General features: G+C 48.5%; 2 protein-coding genes, 2 non-coding genes and 1 pseudogene across 4 annotated transcripts; 2 read left to right on the top strand and 3 right to left on the bottom strand.

Annotated features, from left to right (window-relative positions):
* The first annotated feature begins 2,960 nt into the window (after nt 1–2,960).
* LOC130385171 (uncharacterized) lies at nt 2,961–4,677 on the top strand. Its single transcript, XM_056593532.1, has 4 exons — nt 2,961–2,971; nt 3,516–4,060; nt 4,143–4,456; nt 4,538–4,677. The coding sequence occupies exons 2-4, from the start codon at nt 3,516–3,518 to the stop codon at nt 4,672–4,674; spliced, it is 996 nt and encodes a 331-aa protein (XP_056449507.1). The 5' UTR covers nt 2,961–2,971; the 3' UTR covers nt 4,675–4,677.
* Nucleotides 4,678–4,921: 244 nt separating this feature from the next.
* LOC130385419 (uncharacterized) lies at nt 4,922–9,651 on the top strand. The gene is made up of 13 exons (XM_056593921.1): nt 4,922–5,381; nt 5,510–5,949; nt 6,021–6,345; nt 6,512–6,674; nt 6,817–7,136; nt 7,180–7,315; nt 7,426–7,635; nt 7,729–7,886; nt 7,930–8,040; nt 8,138–8,397; nt 8,491–8,742; nt 8,836–9,400; nt 9,496–9,651. The coding sequence occupies exons 1-13, from the start codon at nt 4,932–4,934 to the stop codon at nt 9,649–9,651; spliced, it is 3,546 nt and encodes a 1,181-aa protein (XP_056449896.1). The 5' UTR covers nt 4,922–4,931.
* An 877-nt stretch (nt 9,652–10,528) lies between these two features.
* Nucleotides 10,529–10,624, bottom strand: LOC130386743 (U6 spliceosomal RNA; annotated as a pseudogene).
* Nucleotides 10,625–12,063: 1,439 nt separating this feature from the next.
* LOC130386800 (U6 spliceosomal RNA) lies at nt 12,064–12,169 on the bottom strand. The gene has a single exon (XR_008896242.1). It is a non-coding gene; the product is annotated as a U6 spliceosomal RNA (small nuclear RNA).
* A 1,434-nt stretch (nt 12,170–13,603) lies between these two features.
* LOC130386799 (U6 spliceosomal RNA) lies at nt 13,604–13,709 on the bottom strand. The gene has a single exon (XR_008896241.1). It is a non-coding gene; the product is annotated as a U6 spliceosomal RNA (small nuclear RNA).
* Between the last annotated feature and the right edge of the window lie 2,394 nt (nt 13,710–16,103).

The raw sequence follows: 16,103 nt of genomic DNA, 5'->3' as shown, positions 1-16,103 counted from the left end.
TTTAAGTTATTTTCTCGGCCTAGCAAGGGTCTAGAAGCATAATTCCTGCAGATTCAGGATCGGAACGAGCCCAGCAAAAAAAGGATTAAAAAAAACAAAAACAAAAAATTAATGAATTTTCAAATTTCAAATTTGAAAAAAAAAAAAAAGAATATATATGAATGTCCAAAATAATGCACCACAGACCACCACCAAACGACTCAAAATGGCCTAAAACGTGATCCTAGACACTTTCTGTGGGGATTCCACACTTTTCACCAATTTTCACAAAATGTTCACAACATTTTCCAAGTATTTTTACATTGGGGTCAACGGCAGCTATGTGAAGGAAGTGAGCTACAACTCCAAAAATTCCCACACATGTAGAAGGAGTCGATTCCTACGTTGGACGATTTGCGGTTGCTGAGAAACGGAAAGCTTCGATGGACAGATGGCGCAAAAGATAACGTGGCTGAGAAACGTTCTTATCTTTATTTATCCGACAGAAAAGAGGAAAAAACCCACCTCACTCATCGCGTCGATAAAGAACTTTTTTTTTTACGACCCAGCAAAAAAGAGACACCAAAAGCGTTGGATCGAATCCCCGTGAAATCAACGCTTTTGACCTGCCGTTCTCGTCGGAAATGAAGACGAGAACCCTTTATTGTGTTATAATTATTATTACAATACTATATGCAAAATATGACAGACCAAAAGCACTTATTGTGAATTTTATTTTCTTGTCTTGTTACTTATAGACCTGAATTGCATCCTTGTCCAATAGGTGGCGCTCTTGAATAATGTCTGTAGAGCGTGGTGTGGGGAGGGGGGTCTTGACCTTGGTATGGTAACCGTTTTGTATTTATTTAGAATGAGATCGTATTTACTTAACGGTTGCTAAGTTATACTTTATGTCCAATAGGGGGCGCTCTCGAATAATGTTCAGGATCGGAACGAGCCCAGCAAAAAAAAGGTATAAAAAAAAAAAAAATGAAATTTTATCGGTTTTAAGTTATTTTCTCGGCCTAGGAAGGGTCTAGAAGCATAATTCATGCAGATTCAGGATCGGAACGAGCCCAGCAAAAAAAGGGTTAAAAAAAACAAAAACAAAAAATTAATGAATTTTCAAATTTCAAATTTGAAAAAAAAAAAAGAATATATATGAATGTCCAAAAAAATGCACCACAGACCACCACCAAACGACTCAAAATGGCCTAAAACGTGATCCTAGACACTTTCTGTGGGGATTCCACACTTTTCACCAATTTTCACAAAATGTTCACAACATTTTCCAAGTATTTTTACATTGGGGTCAACGGCAGCTATGTGAAGGAAGTGAGCTACAACTCCAAAAATTCCCACACATGTAGAAGGAGTCGATTCCTACGTTGGACGATTTGCGGTTGCTGAGAAACGGAAAGCTTCGATGGACAGATGGCGCAAAAGATAACGTGGCTGAGAAACGTTCTTATCTTTATTTATCCGACAGAAAAGAGGAAAAAACCCACCTCACTCATCGCGTCGATAAAGAACTTTTTTTTTTACGACCCAGCAAAAAAGAGACACCAAAAGCGTTGGATCGAATCCCCGTGAAATCAACGCTTTTGACCTGCCGTTCTCGTCGGAAATGAAGACGAGAACCCTTTATTGTGTTATAATTATTATTACAATACTATATGCAAAATATGACAGACCAAAAGCACTTATTGTGAATTTTATTTTCTTGTCTTGTTACTTATTGACCTGAATTGCATCCTTGTCCAATAGGTGGCGCTCTTGAATAATGTCTGTAGAGCGTGGTGTGGGGAGGGGGGTCTTGACCTTGGTATGGTAACCGTTTTGTATTTATTTAGAATGAGATCGTATTTACTTAACGGTTGCTAAGTTATACTTTATGTCCAATAGGGGGCGCTCTCGAATAATGTTCAGGATCGGAACGAGCCCAGCAAAAAAAAGGTATAAAAAAAAAAAAATGAAATTTTTATCGGTTTTAAGTTATTTTCTCGGCCTAGGAAGGGTCTAGAAGCATAATTCATACAGATTCAGGATCGGAACGAGCCCAGCCAAAAAAGGGTTAAAAAAAACAAAAACAAAAAATTAATGAATTTTCAAATTTCAAATTTGAAAAAAAAAAAAGAATATATATGAATGTCCAAAAAAATGCACCACAGACCACCACCAAACGACTCAAAATGGCCTAAAACGTGATCCTAGACACTTTCTGTGGGGATTCCACACTTTTCACCAATTTTCACAAAATGTTCACAACATTTTCCAAGTATTTTTACATTGGGGTCAACGGCAGCTATGTGAAGGAAGTGAGCTACAACTCCAAAAATTCCCACACATGTAGAAGGAGCCTGGAAAACCTTCCACACCAATTTTCTTCAAAAGAAAATATTGGTAACACCCCTTTTTCCCGCGTTTAGTGAAAAACTTCAAATGCGATTTTCTATACCAAAACAAGCCACCAGGTGGCCAGAACTTGGCACAGCCTTAGCCCTGATCCATAGCTACCACTCCATAGGGTTTATATTCCCACGCCTCTCTCCCTGTTCCCATGGCAACGCTTTTAGGTGTTTTCCAATGTTAAATTTTTTTGCCACTAGGGGCGCCAAATTCCCTTCTGCTTCATATTTACCGTACCAAAATGAACCTTTAAATGGGGGGGGTCAATGGCAGCTATACGAAGGAAGTTGGCTAGAACTCCGAAACTTTGAATTAAAACTTAAAAGATAGAACGCTTCACGAATTTGCGTGTCATCCTTGCGCTATCTGCCCAGCGATGCTCTCTGTCTCTCAGCCAATCGTGGACCTTCCGCGTTGACCTGCACCCAATCAGCATTAAGTCCTTGGACTGACCTTCGCCCAATCAGCATTAAGTCCTTGGACTTTCCGCGTCGACCTTCGCCCAATCAGCAACCCGCATCAGCATCAACTCCAGGAAAACCTTCCACGTGTGTCAGCCATTATCTCTGCAGTCGGTGATAAGGTAGGATGTGGCGATTAGCCTTGAAAACGAGAGCTGGTAAACCGTGAAAAATGCGTTAAAATGTTAGAGGAAGACTCGGTTATATGCTATAGACCCTAGTGTGTATGTGGTATAAAGGCTGGGACGAATTTCGAATTATAAATATGTAAAAATTAATGTTGAAATTACGGAGAGTCGCGATTGCCATTCAAACGGATTGCGCGGGAGTTAGCCTTGAAAACGAGTACTGGTAAATCGTGAAAAATGCGTTAAAATGTTAGAGGAAGACTCGGTTATATGCTATAGACCCTAGTGTGTATGTGGTATAAATGCTGGGACGAATTTCGAATTATAAATATGTTAAAATTAATGTTGAAATTACGGTGAGTCGCGATTCGCATTGAAACTGGTGGCGCGGCGATTAGCATTCCAACCTTTCAAACCTTCTGTTATCTTTCCTGTAAGCATCCATGAACATAAAAGTCACTTTAAGGTAGTAAACTGTAATGCACGTTTAATGCAATGCTCGTTTAATGCTGTGTCGTGTCATTTGTTGTCATTGTAGATGTCTTTTGCAAATTTAAGGATGACGCCGTCGCATCAGTTGGTCCTGCGGGCCTCTGATGCGGCGGCGGCCTTCACCGCCGCCATGGGGCCACGCGGGACCCAGGCTCCCGCCAGCGCCAAGAGGCCGGAGGAGGTGGAGAAGGAGGCCCGAGCCCGCGTCGTCTCCGAGGGTGGTGACCCCGGGAACCCCATGCTGGTGCTGGGCTGCCACAGCATCCAGCCTGGCAAGTACCGGGGTCAGACCTTCAGATGGCTCCTGGAGAACGACGCGGGCTACGCCTGTCACCTGGTCGCCAGTCACCAGCGGGAGCGGGAGACGAGTGCCTTGGACAGCCCGTTCATGGCCAACAAGGACAGCCTCGCCCGCTACTCCTGCGCCCACCCCGCTTTTGCGGAGCACCTCAAGTTCCGCCGGGCGCAGGAGGAGGCCCGGGCTCGCGCCACTCTGCCCGGGCGGGGGGGCGAGGCGCTTGTTGGCTTCGGGCTGTTCAAGGAGGACACCCTGAAGGACCTGTACGAATCCAAGGACAAGGACCGTCAGGAGTAAGTCATATTGTGGTGAAGGGCAGTGGAGACGGTGCTGTGACATGTTTATATTTTTTGATTTTCGATCATTGTCTTGCAGATACGTCAAGTGGCTACGACGGAAGACACCGCAGCCTGGGAGCTCCATGGACGCCGCCATTCAGTACTTCTTGGGCCGAGACAAGGAGCGGTCGGCGGAGGCGGCTGCTACACCCCCTCCGCCCGCCAGCAGCAGCACCAGCAGCGGCCCCAGCACCACCACCAGCCAGGCCGCTGCTTCAACCGTGCTGCCGCCCCGCAAGCCGACCGCTCCCAATTTCTCGGCCCTTGTGCGCGGGCGTCCGATGGGCCCCAGGGAGCTGCAGGCCCAGATCAGGAGACTGATGAGCCCACCAGCACGGCCTGCAGCTCCAGGTCGGTAGCTCTTTCTTTCTCTTTCACACAACAGAGGTTGAGTGTATACGATTTACTGACCGTTGCCCCCCCCCCCCATAGCGGTGTCTTCCGTCAGAGACCAGCGCCCCTCGGTTCCGCCGCCCCCCACCACAGAGGTGACGGACGAGGAGCTGGTCCGGATGGTCACTGATGTAGAAATGGGTAACTGGCACCACACCGGACGTGTCGCACTGTAACATTGGCCTTGGATATCTATTCTTGAGTCAGTATGTTTGTATTAACTGTAACTTTTTAATTTGCTGGTCGCTAAAGCTGATGCCTGAAGGATAAAGGTAGGTTTATCAGGTGATGTAGCCGTCTTTGTAGGTGGTAGACGCGCCGTCCTCTCTCACGTGGTGGTAATGTGGATTTGATTAAACTCCCAGTCTAGCAAACCTCGCCTTGTAACTAACAGTCGCCTTGTAGCACTAAACCATTTGATCTAATCAACGGCATGCTGCACGTCATGAATGCTCAGACTCACTTAGTCTCGCTTGCCCGTGTGTTGCCCCGTCACTCTCATTGTGCTGATGCCATTTGGTTGTGCGTGACCGTGTCTGAAGCTGGCGTACAGGTCCTTCAGGCCCTCCCGCTCCCGCTGGTGACGCCTCCGACTCCACCTCCCCCGGCACCGTCCTCCACCCCACCACCACCACCACCACCACCACCACCACCACCACCACCACCACCACCACCACCACCACAAGTTGCGGCTGCTCCACCGACGGTCGGGCTTCCTGCTCGGGCTCCGGCGCAGACCAGGGTGGAGCCTCGTGGCGTCTCCGTGGAGGAGACGCCGTGCGGGGAGGCCACCCTGGCGCCGGAGCCGAAGAAGAAGAGGAGGAAGACGACGACGACGGGCGACGTGGAGCAGCCGGCAACGCCCGCTCCTGCTCGGGCTGAGGTACAGACACACGCCCGTCGTACTCACAGACACACGACTCGGTGGAGACGACCGTCAGACTGCGTACGCAGCAGCGACTCGCCCTCCTCACGGTGTGTTTGTCTGTGTTGTCTTCATCTTCCTCACAGACCCGGTTGCCTGAGGGCTGGCGGACAGCCCTCACCGGGGCAGAGCAGGAGTGGATCGGCCGGGCGCTGTTCCAGCAGACCAGCGGGGGGTCCCTCAAGCTAACCACGGACCTCAAGCTGTGGTGGGACCCCCCCCAGCCCCGGCTGAACTATACTCAGCCACCCGCCTCGGCGGCTGCCTTCTTCGCGTGTCGGTTGTTCCTCTGGGCGCCCCTGCACATGTGGGGTCCCCGGCCGACATGCTGCCAGAAACATCTCACCAAGTGTGGGATGTACAAGACCATCCGGAAGGTCTTGGACATCGACGGCTGGTACTTGATGGCCACCGAGTACCTGGAGTGCCGTCGGTGTCGGAGGAAGGTAGCCGCCTGGTCGCAGGAGGTCGTGAGGCAGCTGGGAGAGGGGCATCGCGCCCTCTTCCCGGCGATCCTCACCTACAAGTAAGCAGCTGTCTGAAAACTGTCGGTGTGTCTGCGTGTGGCTCTTCTGTAACACGTGCGCTCCCCTGTAGGCTTGCCTGCGACCGGCGGGTCATCATCCAGCTGCGTGAGCGTACTCGGGGGAACAGCGCCACGCAGCTGCAAAAAAAACTCTGTGAGGCACACACAGAGGCCTGGATGCGGCGGTCCATACACTACCTCAGCGTCATGGAGCCCTTCACGTCGACGGGTGTCGTGCGCCAGTGCACCCCACCGCCGAAACCATCGCCAGACGTGCCGCAGTACGGCTGGCTGTTGGTGGTGTACTGCCACGACATCCTGTCTCGCCTGGAGGACGTGAAGGCCCGGGTCACCTCAGTCTTCGGATCCATCTTGAAGATGGATTCGACCAAGAAGGTGAATGTGGTGTCGGAGCACGAGCGTTACTCTCTTGCGACGTGCGTGCAGCCCTATTGACTTGCGACGTGCGTGCAGCCTTATTGACGTGTGTGTGTGTGTGTGTGTGTGTGTGTGTGTGTGTGTCTGTGTCTGTGTCTGTGTCTGTCGCCTCACCTTCAAACAGGTGACCCGGAAGCTCGCCGGTGCCGCCGCCCATACCGCAGCCTGGGCGACCAACGTGGGCAACGAGCACGGGCAGGTGCTAATGTCCGTGCTCACGGCCACCGAGGGGGGTGGCCTGTTGCCCATGGCCGCGGGGTTAATGCGGCGGTACCGGGACGCTGGGGGTAGCGCAGCCTCGCGTCCTCTACGTCGACCGGGACTGCTGTTCGTCCCACGGGGGGTCCAAGGCAGCTGCTGCGTTCCAGGAGTGGGACAAGCTGGTGGTCCGGTTGGACATTTGGCACCTGATGCGACGCTACGCATCAGGTGTCACAACCGAGAGCCACCAGCTCTACAAGCCCTTCCTGCAGCAGCTGTCCGCCAGTATCTTCCTGTGGGACCCAGAGGACACAGCCCGGTTGCTCAACGCCAAGAGGAGGACGCTAGAGGCGCAGGGGATGACCTTCTCGTCCGAAGCCGGAGTGTGGAGGCACGTCAGCCGCAGGGAGATGGCTCTCCATTGCCGTCGCCGCACGCGTGGAGCTGCGGCGACCGAGCGGCTGATTGATGACCTCCTGCAAACCTTCGGCGGTGCCAACGGGCGAGACACCATGGGGATTCCCCTGCTGGACCGAGACCGCATCCAGGCAATCCGTGCGGAAGCAGCGACGGCACCTCGAGTGCATCCAGGACCCGCCGGGCGTGGAGCTGTACACGGAGACAGGCAGGCTGACCAAGGGGGGGATCAGCCTGCCGACGTACCGTTGTGCGCGCGGCTCCACGTCCCTGGAGTCGTTCCATCTCCACCTCAACCGCTTCATTCCAGGTAAACCACGGGTTTCACCGTCGTGTCTATCTTTCACCGCCGCCGCCCTCGTTGTCGTTCACGTTGTGCGTGCTGACTAAACCGCTAAACGCGTCTGTGTTCCTCCTCAGGAGAAAGTGCCAACCCTTGGCACTTCCAGGCTTTTCTCCTGGAGGGGTTGGTGAGATGGAACGAGGACAGGGCGGCGTCCGCGGCACAGGAGGGTCGTCCGCTGCTCCGCACCTACAGTGGCCCCCTGCAGCACTCCCTTGACCAGCTCAGCCAACGGGTGCTTGGCTCGAGTTTGGTCAGGGACTACACCAAGCCCAGGGAGTACACGGGTAAGAACGTTTGAGCCGCCGTCACCACGCTTACACGTGTCCGCGCCGAGCGATGTTTGTACCAGATTGAGTGACGATGCCGTTGTGCTTCAGGGGAACTCATCGGCATCGAGTACCTGTACTCCCAGACGGGCAGAGTGCTGCAGGACGTCAGCTTGGACCCTGACGTTCCGGACGCGGGTCCACCGCCTACCGAGGAGGACGACGAGCTCGCCGAAGGCCGGCATGAGTTGGAGGACCTCACACTCCACGTGCCTGGCGAGTTCACCGCTCCTCGGACGGACCCGCGGTCAGGGCAACCAGCTGACGCACCCGCGCCCCGAGCCATCCCGTCCGACCGATCCCCCCGAGCCCGCGCCCCGCTCCCCCGGCCGGTCCTCACCAGAGCCTCAGCAGACCGCTGAGGTGAGTGCGACAGCGGTGCGACTCACTGGCTCGATCAAACGCAGCGCTCTGTGGCGTCCGTCTGACTTGTTGTTTCTGTATCCGCTTGTGTTCGCAGGACTACCGAGGACCAGACGACCAGCCGGGGTACCTGGCCGTGGTCCGCTTGGCCACGGCCTTAGTGGGGCTGCGCCACGAACAGGCCCTGTCCGAGGGGAGGGTAGACGAGCTCATCGGGCTCTACGAGGCCCTGTCCCCGTTCGACAGGGCCCGAGTAGTTTACCCTCCCCGCTACACGGACGGGGCAGCTCGGGGGGGTCGATTCATGGCAGCGAAGCCAGGCCGCACCAGTATCCCTGGTGTGGAGAGCCTGCGACGGTGAGGAGGCTAAGCTTCGGTCGTACATTTCCCCGACGTACACGCAGGCCGCTTTACGTAACGTCTGTCGTTGTTTTTGTCCCTCGTCCGCAGCTGCCTGGTCGGACAGACCTCTGGACCCGCCAGCAGTCCCAGCACAAGCCGGCTGGTAGAAGCAGTGTGCGTCCAGCTCTGCAACCTGTACCCTACGGGCACCCGTGTGCAAGGCGGCGCCCGGGGTACACGGTGGGACAGCGCACTGCTTCGTTACCGCCACATCCGGGAGCTTGTGCTGGGACACCAGAGGTTGATGGCTCGGGCGCCCGTTCAGCTCTTTGAGCTGAACGCTAGGACCCTCTCGCTGTGGTGCGTTGGATGCTTTGGGCAGTGACACGCTTGAACCACACGCTCTCGATGGTGTAACTGTGACTAAAACACTATGTCGCCACCCGCTCTCAGGTTTACCCGGACGCAGCGAGAGAAGGAGAGGGCTGTGCTGACTCCAGGCGTTGCAGCAGACGGAGGACGACCACCGGCGGCGGCGGCCGCGGCGACAGCGCCGGGCCCGGCCTCAGCAGCGGCGGTGGATCGTCCGGCGGCAGCAGCAACGGCGACGCCGGCGGTGCCTCAAGGCCGGGCGACGACAGCGGCAGCGAGGGGGGCGGCGGCGGCGGCCCCGGCAGCGGCACCGGCTGTGGCAGCACCGGTGCCCGCTCTGCCGGCGCCCAGACGGCTACTGGCACCTCGACAGCCCGCCCCCTCGGCTGCTTACCCGGTCTTCCTGCCGACGGCTGCTGCTGCCGCAGCTGCAACTGGACCTTTAAGAGCAGCACAGCCTCTCCTTGTGGACCTCTCACTGCCCCGGCAGTATGTGTGGGTGCTCCCCGTCCCCCCCCCCCTCCTGACGCTCCCTCGGACATTGCCGGCTCCACACGTCCTCCCTCGGCCGCTGGCCGCCGCACAGCACGCCGGCCCTGAGCTGCCTGTAGCCCTGCCCGCCGCACAGCACGCCGGCGAGCTCCCTGTACCCTGAGAACTGTACAATGGAGGAGGCTGACCGCCGAGCGGCGGGCGGAGGGGGGGAACCGCTCTAGCCGGGCCAACGTGGGCGTGCCACAGGCACATAAGTGCAGTAAATGCGGCCAGCCGAGGCGGAGGGAGACCGGACACTCCCGCCACGGCAGAGAATACTTCTGCTCTGTCGCGGCGGGTCAGAGTGTGGAGGACTGGCTGAGGGAGAAGAAGGAGCGGGACCAGGGTGGAGCCCCGCGCTGATGCGCACTCACTTGCCGGGGATGGTGTTGTACATAGTTATTTTGTATATAGTTGTTATTCTGTTGTGTATATAGTTATTTTGCAGTGTTAGTGTATATAGTTATTTTGCAGTGTATATAGTTGTTTAGTGTGTGTATAGTTCTGTTTTGTTGGTTAATTACTAAGTGCATACACACTGCCATATTTATTCATATGGCATATAACATAACATAGCATATAACATATAACATAGCATCTAACTTCGCGGAGGACGGTTCACGACTCATTAATTCCTGATAATGGACACCTCGTCGGGCATCATCCCTTACATACATATATATATATATATACTGTATATGAATGAATAATAAAATAAGTTTTCTCTTTCGACAGTACATGCTTGTCCCTTGTTTTTTCTTCTTTAGCAAAAAGTCCACAAGAATAATAATTAATGGTTTATTTCAATAAAGTCATAACACTGACAGCAAATGGATTCTAAATATATACATAAAGCAATAAGTTGACAATAAATGATGTTCTTTTAATATAATACTCACAAGAATAATAATAAATGGTTTTTTTATTTCAATAAACTCATAACACTGACAGCAAATGGATTATAAAAAGATATCATTGAAAGCAATAAGTTGACAATAACAAATGGCATTATTTTAATATAAAAAATCACAAGAATAAATGGTTTGTTTAATTCAATGAAAGCAAGTAATATAAGCGTTGGTTTGACGGGGGTTCGATCCGACGCTTTGGGCTTCTCCGTCGTAGTCGTCGTCCTCGTCGCTGATTGGTGGGTCGTCAAAAAAAACTTTCTTTATCGGCCGCGAGGGGGCGGGCTTTTTCGTCTTTTTCTGCAGGATCAACACAGGAGTGCGGGGGTGTCAAAACAGAGAGGAATGCGGGGTGTCCTTTGCGCAGGGGCCATGCTAATCTTCTCTGTATCGTTCCAATTTTAGTAGATGTGATACCGAAGTAACACAAATACTGCCTAATCCTCAGTTAGGTATGTACCTCTGCTCAGACACCAAACGCTATCTGCTGGTGGAGCTACAACAGACGATTCCTACGTTGGACGATTTGCGGTTGCTGAGAAACGGAAAGCTTCGATGGACAGATGGCGCAAAAGATAACGTGGCTGAGAAACGTTCTTATCTTTATTTATCCGACAGAAAAGAGGAAAAACCCACCTCACTCATCGCGTCGATAAAGAACTTTTTTTTTTTACGACCCAGCAAAAAAGAGACACCAAAAGCGTTGGATCGAATCCCCGTGAAATCAACGCTTTTGACCTGCCGTTCTCGTCGGAAATGAAGACGAGAACCCTTTATTGTGTTATAATTATTATTACAATACTATATGCAAAATATGACAGACCAAAAGCACTTATTGTGAATTTTATTTTCTTGTCTTGTTACTTATAGACCTGAATTGCATCCTTGTCCAATAGGTGGCGCTCTTGAATAATGTCTGTAGAGCGTGGTGTGGGGAGGGGGGTCTTGACCTTGGTATGGTAACCGTGTTTTAAAAACAAAAAAAAAATGCAATTTTTAATCGGTTTTAAGTTATTTTCTCGGCCTAGGAAGGGTCTAGAAGCATAATTCCTGCAGATTCAGGATCGGAACGAGCCCAGCTAAAAAAAACAAAAAAACAAAAAAAAATGAAATTTTTATCGGTTTTAAGTTATTTTCTCGGCCTAGGAAGGGTCTAGAAGCATAATTCATGCAGATTCAGGATCGGAACGAGCCCAGCAAAAAAAAGGGTTAAAAAAACAAAAAACAAAAAATTAATGAATTTTCAAATTTCAAATTTGAAAAAAAAAAAAAAAGAATATATATGAATGTCCAAAAAAATGCACCACAGACCACCACCAAACGACTCAAAATGGCCTAAAACGTGATCCTAGACACTTTCTGTGGGGATTCCACACTTTTCACCAATTTTCACAAAATGTTCACAACATTTTCCAAGTATTTTTACATTGGGGTCAACGGCAGCTATGTGAAGGAAGTGAGCTACAACTCCAAAAATTCCCACACATGTAGAAGGAGCCTGGAAAACCTTCCACACCAATTTTCTTCAAAAGAAAATATTGGTAACACCCCTTTTTCCCGCGTTTAGTGAAAAACTTCAAATGCGATTTTCTATACCAAAACAAGCCACCAGGTGGCCAGAACTTGGCACAGCCTTAGCCCTGATCCATAGCTACCACTCCATAGGGTTTATATTCCCACGCCTCTCTCCCTGTTCCCATGGCAACGCTTTTAGGTGTTTTCCAATGTTAAATTTTTTTGCCACTAGGGGCGCCAAATTCCCTTCTGCTTCATATTTACCGTACCAAAATGAACCTTTAAATGGGGGGGGGTCAATGGCAGCTATACGAAGGAAGTTGGCTAGAACTCCGAAACTTTGATTAAAACTTAAAAGATAGAACGCTTCACGAATTTGCGTGTCATCCTTGCGCAGGGGCCATGCTAATCTTCTCTGTATCGTTCCAATTTTAGTAGATGTGATACCGAAGTAACACAAATACTGCCTAATCCTCAGTTAGATATGTACCTCTGCTCAGACACCAAACGCTATCTGCTGGTGGAGCTACAACAGACGATTCCTACGTTGGACGATTTGCGGTTGCTGAGAAACGGAAAGCTTCGATGGACAGATGGCGCAAAAGATAACGTGGCTGAGAAAACGTTCTTATCTTTATTTATCCGACAGAAAAGAGGAAAAAACCCACCTCACTCATCGCGTCGATAAAGAACTTTTTTTTTTACGACCCAGCAAAAAAGAGACACCAAAAGCGTTGGATCGAATCCCCGTGAAATCAACGCTTTTGACCTGCCGTTCTCGTCGGAAATGAAGACGAGAACCCTTTATTGTGTTATAATTATTATTACAATACTATATGCAAAATATGACAGACCAAAAGCACTTATTGTGAATTTTATTTTCTTGTCTTGTTACTTATAGACCTGAATTGCATCCTTGTCCAATAGGTGGCGCTCTTGAATAATGTCTGTAGAGCGTGGTGTGGGGGAGGGGGTCTTGACCTTGGTATGGTAACCGTTTTGTATTTATTTAGAATGAGATCGTATTTACTTAACGGTTGCTAAGTTATACTTTATGTCCAATAGGGGGCGCTCTCGAATAATGTTCAGGATCGGAACGAGCCCAGCAAAAAAAAGGTATAAAACAAAAAAAAAATGCAATTTTATCGGTTTTAAGTTATTTTCTCGGCCTAGGAAGGGTCTAGAAGCATAATTCATGCAGATTCAGGATCGGAACGAGCCCAGCCAAAAAAAGGGTTAAAAAAAACAAAAACAAAAAATTATGAATTTTCAAATTTCAAATTTGAAAAAAAAAAAAAAGAATATATATGAATGTCCAAAAAAATGCACCACAGACCACCACCAAACGACTCAAAATGGCCTAAAACGTGATCCTAGACACTTTCTGTGGGGATTCCACACTTTTCACCAATTTTCACAAAATGTTCACAACATTTTCCAAGTATTTTTACATTGGGGTCAACAGGCAGCTATGTGAAGGAAGTGAGCTACAACTCCAAAGATTCCCACACATGTAGAAGGAGCCTGGAAAACCTTCCACACCAATTTTCTTCAAAAGAAAATATTGGTAACACCCCTTTTTCCCGCGTTTAGTGAAAAACTTCAAATGCGATTTACTATACCAAAACAAGACACCAGGTGGCCAGAACTTGGCACAGACTTAGCCCTGATCCATAGCTACCACTCCATAGGGTTTATATTCCCACGCCTCTCTCCCTGTTCCCATGGCAACGCTTTTAGGTGTTTTCCAATGTTAAAAATGTTGCCACTAGGGGCGCCAAATTCCCTTCTGCTTCATATTTACCGTACCAAAATGAACCTTTAAATGGGGGGGGTCAATGGCAGCTATACGAAGGAAGTTGGCTAGAACTCCGAAACTTTGAATTAAAACTTAAAAGATAGAACGCTTCACGAATTTGCGTGTCATCCTTGCGCAGGGGCCATGCTAATCTTCTCTGTATCGTTCCAATTTTAGTAGATGTGATACCGAAGTAACACAAATACTGCCTAATCCTCAGTTAGCTATGTACCTCTGCTCAGACACCAAACGCTATCTGCTGGTGGAGCTACAACAGACGATTCCTACGTTGGACGATTTGCGGTTGCTGAGAAACGGAAAGCTTCGATGGACAGATGGCGCAAAAGATAACGTGGCTGAGAAACGTTCTTATCTTTATTTATCCGACAGAAAAGAGGAAAAAACCCACCTCACTCATCGCGTCGATAAAGAACTTTTTTTTTTACGACCCAGCAAAAAAGAGACACCAAAAGCGTTGGATCGAATCCCCGTGAAATCAACGCTTTTGACCTGCCGTTCTCGTCGGAAATGAAGACGAGAACCCTTTATTGTGTTATAATTATTATTACAATACTATATGCAAAATATGACAGACCAAAAGCACTTATTGTGAATTTTATTTTCTTGTCTTGTTACTTATAGACCTGAATTGCATCCTTGTCCAATAGGTGGCGCTCTTGAATAATGTCTGTAGAGCGTGGTGTGGGGAGGGGGGTCTTGACCTTGGTATGGTAACCGTTTTGTATTTATTTAGAATGAGATCGTATTTACTTAACGGTTGCTAAGTTATACTTTATGTCCAATAGGGGGCGCTCTCGAATAATGTTCAGGATCGGAACGAGCCCAGCAAAAAAAAGGTATAAAAAAAAAAAAAATGCAATTTTATCGGTTTTAAGTTATTTTCTCGGCCTAGGAAGGGTCTAGAAGCATAATTCCTGCAGTTAATAAAAAAAAAAAAAAATGACTTTATCGGTTTTAAGTTATTTTCCTCGCCCTAGAAGGGTCTAGAGGCATAATTCATGCAGATTCAGGATCGGAACGAGCCAGCAAAAAAAGGGTTAAAAAAAAAACAAAAAACAAAAAATTATGATTTTCAAATTCAAATTTGAAAAAAAAAAAAATATATATGATGTCCAAAAAAATGCCCACAGACCACCACCAACGACCAAATATGGCCTAAAACGTATCCTAGACACTTTCTGTTGGGATTCCACACTTTTCAACCATTTTCACAAAATGTTCACAACATTTTCCAAGTATTTTTACATTGGGGTCAACGGCAGCTATGTGAAGGAAGTGAGCTACAACTCCAAAAATTCCCACACATGTAGAAGGAGTCGATTCCTACGTTGGACGATTTGCGGTTGCTGAGAAACGGAAAGCTTCGATGGACAGATGGCGCAAAAGATAACGTGGCTGAGAAACGTTCTTATCTTTATTTATCCGACAGAAAAGAGGAAAAAAACCCACCTCACTCATCGCGTCGATAAAGAACTTTTTTTTTTACGACCCAGCAAAAAAGAGACACCAAAAGCGTTGGATCGAATCCCCGTGAAATCAACGCTTTTGACCTGCCGTTCTCGTCGGAAATGAAGACGAGAACCCTTTATTGTGTTATAATTATTATTACAATACTATATGCAAAATATGACAGACCAAAAGCACTTATTGTGAATTTTATTTTCTTGTCTTGTTACTTATAGACCTGAATTGCATCCTTGTCCAATAGGTGGCGCTCTTGAATAATGTCTGTAGAGCGTGGTGTGGGGAGGGGGGTCTTGACCTTGGTATGGTAAACCGTTTTGTATTTATTTAGAATGAGATCGTATTTACTTAACGGTTGCTAAGTTATACTTTATGTCCAATAGGGGGCGCTCTCGAATAATGTTCAGGATCGGAACGAGCCCAGCAAAAAAAAGGTATAAAACAAAAAAAAATGCAATTTTATCGGTTTTAAGTTATTTTCTCGGCCTAGGAAGGGTCTAGAAGCATAATTCATGCAGATTCAGGATCGGAACGAGCCCAGCAAAAAAAGGGTTAAAAAAAACAAAAACAAAAAATTAATGAATTTTCAAATTTCAAATTTGAAAAAAAAAAAAGAATATATATGAATGTCCAAAAAAAATGCACCACAGACCACCACCAAACGACTCAAAATGGCCTAAAACGTGATCCTAGACACTTTCTGTGGGGATTCCACACTTTTCACCAATTTTCACAAAATGTTCACAACATTTTCCAAGTATTTTTACATTGGGGTCAACGGCAGCTATGTGAAGGAAGTGAGCTACAACTCCAAAAATTCCCACACATGTAGAAGGAGCCTGGAAAACCTTCCACACCAATTTCTTCAAAAGAAAATATTGGTAACACCCCTTTTTCCCGCGTTTAGTGAAAACTTCAAATGCGATTTCTATACCAAAACAAGCCACCAGGTGGCCAGAACTTGGCACAGACTTAGCCCTGATCCATAGCTACCACTCCATAGGGTTTATATTCCCACGCCTCTCTCCCTGTTCCCATGGCAACGCTTTTAGGTGTTTTCCAATGTTAAAAAATGTTGCCACTAGGGGCGCCAAATTCCCTTCTGCTTC

Source organism: Gadus chalcogrammus, chromosome 7 (genome assembly GCF_026213295.1).
Source record: "Gadus chalcogrammus isolate NIFS_2021 chromosome 7, NIFS_Gcha_1.0, whole genome shotgun sequence".
NCBI classification, from domain to species: Eukaryota; Metazoa; Chordata; class Actinopteri; order Gadiformes; family Gadidae; genus Gadus; species Gadus chalcogrammus.
This window is presented reverse-complemented; position numbering and strand designations above follow the sequence as displayed.

Bases quoted from the DNA above. Each gene is read 5' to 3' on its own strand.
- LOC130385171 (XM_056593532.1), top strand. From the start codon at position 3,516: ATGTCTTTTGCAAATTTAAGGATGACGCCGTCGCATCAGTTGGTCCTG. The intron at 4,061-4,142 runs GTAAGTCATATT...ATTGTCTTGCAG, and splicing joins AAGGACAAGGACCGTCAGGA to ATACGTCAAGTGGCTACGAC. The intron at 4,457-4,537 runs GTCGGTAGCTCT...CCCCCCCCATAG, and splicing joins AGCACGGCCTGCAGCTCCAG to CGGTGTCTTCCGTCAGAGAC.
- LOC130385419 (XM_056593921.1), top strand. From the start codon at position 4,932: ATGCTGCACGTCATGAATGCTCAGACTCACTTAGTCTCGCTTGCCCGT. The intron at 7,137-7,179 runs GCAATCCGTGCG...GAGTGCATCCAG, and splicing joins TGGACCGAGACCGCATCCAG to GACCCGCCGGGCGTGGAGCT. The intron at 7,316-7,425 runs GTAAACCACGGG...GTTCCTCCTCAG, and splicing joins CCTCAACCGCTTCATTCCAG to GAGAAAGTGCCAACCCTTGG.